Source organism: Danio aesculapii, chromosome 5, assembly GCF_903798145.1.
Source record: "Danio aesculapii chromosome 5, fDanAes4.1, whole genome shotgun sequence".
Lineage (NCBI taxonomy): Eukaryota > Metazoa > Chordata > Actinopteri > Cypriniformes > Danionidae > Danio > Danio aesculapii.
This window is the reverse complement of record NC_079439.1, coordinates 29,152,961-29,161,842: the sequence shown is the minus strand read 5'-3', so window position 1 is coordinate 29,161,842 and position 8,882 is coordinate 29,152,961. Positions and strand designations below refer to the sequence as shown.

Genomic DNA, 8,882 nt, shown 5'->3' with positions numbered 1-8,882 from the left:
AAGAAACTTCCATAGGTTGCAGTTGCACAACCCTTGCGCACTTGTGTCGTCAGCTCCCTCATCCATAATTACTGGCATTTCCAACGCAGAGGCCGCTGGTGAGACGGCAGTTGGCTGTATACGCGAGAAGGCGTTTCTCCGGGGAGGCAGCCGGATGATGTCACCTCCGCGAGCGGGACCTGCGCTGTCTGTATAAAGAGGCTGCCGGCTCCGTCAGTTCTTCACTTTTCTCTCAGCCATCAAAGCGGCTCAACTCAGCGAAGTTGGCTACTCCAGCGCCGCCAAACACAACAAACGCCGCAAGATGTCGAGCGACATGTACTCAGAGTCTCGCCGGGTCTGCCCTTCGACCCACGGCAACAAGTTTGACACGGCGAACCGCAAGCGCGCGGTGGCGAACATCTTCGAGAACGTCAACCAGGACGCGCTCATGAGACTTTTCCAGAAAACCGGTGACATGAAAGCCGAGGAGAGAGTCAGGAGCATCTTCTCATTCTCGCATGACCCCGAGGAGACGGCCAGAGCTCTGATGGCTCTCAAACAGAGGAAGAAGGACAAGTTCCTGCGCATCGCGGGGATGGTGCGAAACTTTCTGAAGCTGCGCTGAGCGCCTGCACGCGATGACCCGCGTCTGCGCGGTCGCTTCATTTCAGACCGCCGGTGACCTGGCTGGCGATGAAACACAGGTCCAAAGTGGACGACAAGGGACCACTCGGAGATGAAGGAAAGCCTCGCTAATGACACGAGCCTTTTGACACAAGACATGAAGGACTGGACGCACAAGTATGCGAAGATGTGGAGGCGCCCGCTCGGTGTGAAGGAACCCGCGGAGCGCGCGCGGAACCCCCGAGCATCATGATATGATCTCGTCTCGTCAACTCTATGCATTTAAAAAATGGACTTTATCAAGTACTGTTGCACCTTATAGGTGTATTTGTTGGTGCACAAGAACTGTGACTGGAAACTGATGTTATGTTGCCTGAAAAAATGCCTATAAACATTATGCCTTGTCCCTATGCCAGTTTGATATTGTGATATGTCTTTTAATACTCAGTGGCCACATATTTATTTGTCACAATATTATAACACCAGCTAATGCATTTTTTCACAATGTTCTTTTTCATTATTTGTATAATAAATTATTGTCAAAACGTTTGAACTCTTGTCTCTGCCTTAAATTGACTGATTTTGTGATTGATTATAAAATGACTGGGAGTTGATTACTTTTTTGCAGTCATGGCTCAGTGTAAAAAGGGTATTTTTTACCACGCTTTAAAAAAAAAAAAGGTGCCAGGAAAAAACAAAAAGGTTTTCACAGGGATGCCACAGTGTAGCTTTTTTGTTGTTGTTCCCTAAAGAACATTTAACAGGACATAAGTACATGTGTTCATTTTGGTTCTTCGTGGAACCATTGAGATTGCAGGACATTGTCAAAGAATTTTACACAGTGCAGGGCAAAAACAAAACAAAATATGTAAAGAAACGATGACAAAACACCTAAATATTGTTTCTAAAATTAAAACAATATATTAAATAGAAATTGAGCTAGTGGGCTCAAAGTACATTTGTTCATTACACTTTTCAGTCCACTAGAAATGGCCTTGTTTACAGTTGAAATTTAAAGCTCAATGTATTTGACACTTTATTGCTGTTAAGCTGTTAAATTACTTTGAAGCATAAACTTTACCAGTAACGTTAAAGGTGTAATCGCACATTTAATAAAAACATCATCAATAAAACCTCTATGTAGACCTCAGCAGAATCACGTTTGCTTTAACTTTCACTTTTGAAGTGAAATAAGGCTATCACACCTGTCTGGTTGACTTTCGTTGGGGCTTGCCTCTTTGCTCTGCAGCTTAGCAGACCGGTGTAAACCAGTTTCTGGTTGATTCAGCTGTATTTGTTTAAAGGTGTATTAGATTACCATGGTGTGTATAAGCAGCTTTACCAGGTGCTTATCTCTACGGATCTCCCTCTCTGACAATTTTTTTGATAATTTGATACATAGCAGCGAGTAGTTGTGTGCACTCAGGTGTTATGCCAGACTTTTGGCATGGTTTAGGATTAGGGCTTGATCAGTGGATGCCTGTTAATCTTAATGCTCTGATGGGTCACTGTACTGGCTCAAACCAGTTCTGATGGGCAGTGAGTGCGTCATCTGACATCTGACTACCTGGCGGTCGGTTAGGATCTAGACAGCAGAGAGCTCAGCCTCCTATACCTTCACCTTACCACTGCTAAGAGGGAATCTACTATGTAAACATTCACCTGGCAAAGGTGAAGAAACAGACACACACACTTAAACGTGACTCTTACAGGCTGTGTGAAGTGTGAGCTATTATTAAAGCTTTTGAACTGAAGCAGCTGCGAGAGTTTAATAACATAACGACATCGGTGTATTGTTAGAAGACAGATGCCGCAATGCTGCTTAACATTATCATTATTTGCAGTCAGTCTTAACGATCCAACTTTCCATTGAGGCAAACTTCTGCAATTGAATTTGTCTGTCAGCATTCATTTCCGTGTTTTTTCTCTCCTTTTATGGTAACATGCTTGTTTAGGTCTACTATGGCTAAATATTTAAGGCAATTGTCCATTCTGTCTCGTGTGCTTTATGATATGCTTGACTCTGGATTGTCCCTTTTCTCCCACCCATATCCTGTCTTTCACTGTGTTCAGGACAGGCAACTTTGAAGTCAATAAACAGTGTGGAAGCAGTGTGTGTATGTGTGTGACAGAAGGAGCAAGGTAGAACTGACAGCCAAGCTGCTTTTATCAGTTTACACACACACACACACACACACATAGACTTAGGCCTCTCCAGTATGAACCGGTTTTCAGACAGACAAGCGATAAAGGAACCAAAACTGCCTGTTGTGTTTCAGCAGAGTTCGTGAACAGGGAAAAAGTGAATTTAGCAGAACAATAAGAAAAAATACAATGGCTTGTGATGGCTTTTTGAGATGAATAAGCAGTCTTTCTTTTTTCCTATTCTTTTCTCCAATTTTTTTCTTTTCCTTTCTTTTTCTATACATAACCCATTTAATGCGACTAATAATTTAATAAGATTTCTATAATAAATGCACGTGCATATTCTTATGATTATATTTACAGTGTTTTTTTTTTTAAACAAAGTATCAAATGTTCTATTTTGTGTGTCATATTTAGAAACATACTGTATTTAAAGGGCACCTATGATGAAAACCAACTTTTGTCAGCTGTATGGACAGAACTGTGTGTATAGTGTCTCCACAGTCATATTGGTGTGATAGAAACCTAACAAGTCTCTTTTTTAAAATTTACTTTACTTTATTTAAATCCGAATGATTTTGAGGCCCACCGCAACGTGACGTAGAAGTGCTGTTTTTCTTGCATACCGAATTTATTGACAGGTGCCATGTCACCATAATAACATGTATATGCATGTCATTTTTTGCGAAGAAACTGGGATTAAAACTTACGTTACAACTCTCAGCTACACCTCAACAATTAATTTGATAAGTTTTATGACAGTAAATGCGCATATACGTATATAAACTGACATAACGCATGTGGGAACAGTGGGCAGGGAGAAGCAGCTCATTTGCATTTAAAGCCACAGGCTATAAAACCAGCTACACTGTAGTCAGACACAAAAATGGGCTGATTCTACATTATAAAATAAATAATTTGATCTGTATTTTGAGTTGTACCTTTACAGACACATTTTGGAGACATCAAAGACTTATCTTACATCTTGTAAAAGGGGTAAAATAGGTGCCCTTCAAAGGAATAGTTCATCGCCCCCCCCACCCCCCACCACCATGACCAGTCTGACAAGCCTCATCAGTATAGCTGCATCAATATTTAGTGATATTCTTAATGGTAATCAGAGAAACTGACTTATGTTTAATTCTTTTGAAGTATTGGCGCTTAATGGTATGCTTCCAGATAATAAGAAAAAACTCATGTTATCTCTCACTTTAATCACTGTATAAAGACTCCCAGGACCCTATGTCATTTTTCTAAAGAGTTTTCTCATTTTATTTCTGGCTTACTAGTTAAAACTGATAAAATACTAATTGTTGGAGATTTCAACATCCACATAGATGACACTAATGATCCAATCGGGCTCAATCAATCGAGATTTATTACAATCACTAAAGCAAAACGTTGTTGGTCTAACTCATTGCTTATAGCATACATTAGATCTAATTTTATCTCATGGAATTGAGGTCATTGATGTAGACATTATACCACAAAGTGATGATATAACAGACCACTACCTCTTACTATATAAGCTGTGTTTACCTGAAATTAGCAGATCTGCACAGATATATTGCCCTAGTAGATCTGTCGTCCCGTCCACTAAAGATGAATTTACAAATAACTTACCTGATCTTTCTCTATTTATAAATGCACCTGCATACGCAAATGAACTTGATTTGCTCATCCTCATGTGGTTCAAAGCCTTTGAGTTTCTTTCTTTTGTTGAACACAAAAGAAGATATTTTGGAAAAAGCAGAAAAGCTGTAACCACTGATGTTCATATACAGTAGGAAAAACAAATACTATGTGAGTCAGTGGATCCAGGTTTGCAGATTTCTTCAGAAAAAAAAAACTTCATAAAGGTTTGAAACATGTAAATGATGGCAACATTTTCATTTTTAGGTGAATTATCCCTAACAAAAATAACACATTTATAATGCTATAGAATACGGTAATACTATACATTTTAATAACATAATTTATTAACTAATAATTTAACAATAACTTTTGTTTAATTTTTATTTTTCATTAAGTTTAGTGAAAATTGCATCGCTGCATTTTTAAAATGATTTCAGTTTTAGTTAACTATAATCTGAAACACAAAAGCAGAACCGATCAGCTTGTCAGCGTCATCACTTCTTTAAACAGTTTTCCTCAGATGACTATTTAGTAGTCCAGTTGTCATGTTACCAGCTTATACACACACAAACACTCAGTAATGCTCATGCCTTGGTTTCTCTATTGGCATCATGATGAACCTCTATTGAGAGTGATGGTGCTGATAGGGAAACATCCAGCCCACGTCAGGCAGGAGAAGAAATGGCTGCTTTACAGGAAAAAAGGGATTACTAGTGGGCCAGGCGTTAGTGGTATGTTTCCGCTATGCCTGTGGACATGCTTTTCTGCTTCCTTAAAGCACATACTTTATTTGTAAGTCACTTCAGGCTTAGATGGCGCTGGGTGAGAGATGCCGCACAATTGGGATGAAAAGCCCATTGTTAGCAATGGATGAATCAATTCTTTGTGTTTGTTTGTAAGTGTAAGTCTACATATGTGCGTATATGTGGTACGTCAATACAGTGCATTGCAAGTGACCTCTAGAGCCTCGGGCGTCACTCGAGACCAGCAATGCTGACGTGCACATCCCAAGCTAAATATTTTGGACATTTCAAACATATTTCAACGATTTCCTGCAGAAACATCTCCATCACAAGTGATGATTTGATGATTTTTGCTGTTGATAAAATAAAAGTGTAACACTGGAAGTGAAAACATGTTTACAAGACAATGGAGGACAAGGTTTAAGTGATTTTAAATGACAAAATGAAACATATTGTAGGTACACGATTACTAATATCAAATTAATGACAAAATATTAATATCAAGGATTTCCAAAAAATATTAATAGCTGTTTTATAATAAATGTTTCTTAACTATTACATAAAAACAATTTCTGAAGAATCATTAAAAAACATTAATCATTCAAAATCACAAGAAACCAGGGACGCGCAGAGACATTTAAAGGGCAGGGGACTCAAGTGAAAAAAATTACCCTAAATTTACCATATGCTCAAATAGATATTTTACCCAAAACTAAAAATTCTGCCACCATTTACTTGTTCCAAACTTGTTTGTCTTTTTTTCTTCTGTTGAACACACAAAAAGATATTTGAAAGAAAGCAGGAAACCTGTAACCATTGACTTTCATGGTGTATTTTTTCCTACTCTGAAAGTAGCCTAAATAATACCAGGTTTTTAGCTTTCTTCAAAATATATTTTAGAGTTCAACAAAATAAACAAACTCAAGATTTGGAACCACTTGAGGGTGAGTAAATGTAAATTTACTTAAGTTTGGGAGAACTATCCTTTTTCAATCTGTTATGAGTTTTTTTTTCTGTTGAACATTCATTCATTCATTTTTTATCGGCCTCTATTCATCAGGGGTTGCCACTGTGGAATGAACCGCCAACTTACCCAGTATATGTTTTACACAGCGGATGCCCTTCCAGCTGCAACCCTGTATTGGGAAACACCCCCACACACACATACACTACAGCCAATTTAGTTTATTCAATTCCCCTATACCACATGTCTTTGGACTGTGGGATAAACCAGAACACCTGATGGAAACTCATGTGAACACGGGGAGGACATGCAAACTCCACACAGAAATGCCAACTGACCCACGTGTGGCTTGAACCAGCGACCTTCTTGCTGTGAGGTGACAGTGCTAACCACTGAGCCACCATGTCAACTTTCTGATGACCAAAAAAATATTTTAAAAAATGTTGGAAACTGTTAGCCACTAGTTTCCATAGTAAGAAAAAAAACTACTATGGAAGTAGCTCGCCTATATGGCCCTACGTTTTTTTTTTATAGTTTCAAGTAACATTGTATATTCTGAAAGAAATGACTTAAAAATGAGAGAGGGATATTTTTTTCTATCTAACTGTTGCTCATAAAGTGCTATCGTAACGCATGTCTGCAAGTAAGTTTGCTAGTAGGAGACAATACTGTTGACACCTCACTTTTGAGGCAATTACAGTACAACGCTAATGGAGTCGGTAGAGCATTTAAAAAATACTAATAATTACCCCCAGTAAAAAAAAGGGCACTTACTCTCCAGGGAAAAAAGAGCAGGGGCACCCAAGCACCCACAACCCCCCATCCCCCAACACAGGACATATTTATATTTCTAAAACACAAAAAATCTGAAATCAATTCTGTTTCGAGCTGTTAAATTATTTTACAACATTTGTACTTTTTTCAAGATCTATTTTACTGATTCAAAATGTTCACGGTTACGGTGGGGCAGTGGGTAGCACAATCACCTCACAGCAAGAAGGTCGCTGGTTCGAACCCCAGCAAGGTCAGTTGGCATTTCTGTGTAGAGTTTGCATGTTTTCCCCGTGTTTGCGTGGGACACAAGTCCAAAGACATGCGCTATAGGTGAATTGAATAAGCTAAATTGTCCGTAGTGTATGTGTATGGTGTTTCCCAGTGTTGGGTAGAGGCTGGAAGGGCATCCGCTGCGTAAAACATATGCTTGATAAGTTGGCGGTTCATTCTGCTGTGGTGACCCCTGATTAATAAAGGGACTAAGCCGAAAAGAAAATGAATGAATAAATGACTGCTTTACACAATATTTTACTACATTATTTCTGTAGTTTCATTTTTGTGCTATTGTTTTTTTGTTCTTAGAATTTTGTCTGTTGTCTGTAAAATGGTTTCACTTAAAAATAATACTGTAATGAAAAATCCAGTGCATTCTGTCAGTGTTAAAGTATGTTTAAGCACACATAAGCATAACAAAATGACCCGTTAATATAGTTAATGGTTCATTGACTAATTCTTAACTCATTTATTACTTGATTACAAATGATCTATTAATTTGGGCCAGTTCAGTCATTTTGTTTGTGTATTTCAGTTAAATAAGGCCATAATAGCTTGCAGCCTGCAGTGTCCCATGTTGCACTTTGACCTTGTGTTCCTGCAGGACCTCAGATGGACTCAGTCATGAAGTGTGTTCTCTCTGGAGGGGATCTCCTCTCCTCTTCTATCCTCATAGTCGCTATTGTTCTTCCCCTGTCGTGTGTGTACTGGACAGAGCAGTGAAGCCTCTTCCTGTGTGGCTCTTCTGGCTTCCCCGGGGCAGGGCGTCTGTCGCGGGCCGCAGACTCTCTGTCTCGCTGAAGTTCCACCGGCCGGCCTTGCCATTGTTCTGACCCTCCTCTCCTTTGTCCCGCTCCCCTCTCCACCTCTCTCCCCGCTCCCTGCGTCCTCCTTTTTCTCTGCAGGTGTTGAGGAGGAAGCCTCTCCATACCACACAATGGCAGAACAGCCCACCTATTTATATATCCATTTCTCTGCTTATTTATTTATTCTCCTGTGTATTTTGGGAGTGCTGCTAATTGTGCTCAGGAGAAGTGATTTGGTAATAATGGACTAAACGTGCATATTTCCCTAATATGGACTTTTTTGTATTTTCAATGTCATTCTAACACTGTTAAATGGGTCAGTATTACTTTATTTTGACATTCTACCATAAAACTAAAACTAAAACAAGAAAGACCTTAAAAGCCGCTCCCAAAAGACATTCCATGTGACCAGAAGTGAGGAAAAAGAGGGTGGATGGAAGTTTATGATATTTGATTAAAGATTATGATGGCAAATTCACTTTTAAAAAAATAATGAAGGGCACAGATACATTGTTTATAACAAGCTATATTATATACATATAAAAACAAGACCTCAAATTGTTGTTTTAGGCAATATTGAATGTTACATGAACATTGAAATTCTGTTTACAACATCTAGCTTGGTTTTCAACAAAATCAACTACTTGGAGATGGGGATGCCTTGATAAAAGTTGAGCTTCGATGTGAGTTCTTTGTTTTGTGATATGGGAGCTGGAATATACTGACGTCATGTTAATGGAAGAGTAAAATACTCTCAAAAATGATGTTGCTGCTTATTTAAACTACTTATTTAAAATAAGCTGAAACAACACAATTAAAAAAAATCAGGACTACTTACTGTAATTGTTTTATGTTCAATCCACTTGAATTTGTTCAGTTATCTTAATCGATTTGTGGTGAGACAACATGAATGAATTGTGTGGAGCCCTGCATTTT

General features: G+C 38.8%; 1 protein-coding gene across 1 annotated transcript; it reads left to right on the top strand.

Annotated features, from left to right (window-relative positions):
- Window positions 1-210: 210 nt before the first annotated feature.
- On the top strand, window positions 211-1,159 carry tcima (transcriptional and immune response regulator a). Its single transcript, XM_056456916.1, has one exon. It carries the CDS (start codon window positions 305-307, stop codon window positions 605-607), a length of 303 nt encoding a protein of 100 aa, XP_056312891.1. The 5' UTR covers window positions 211-304; the 3' UTR covers window positions 608-1,159.
- Window positions 1,160-8,882: the final 7,723 nt, after the last annotated feature.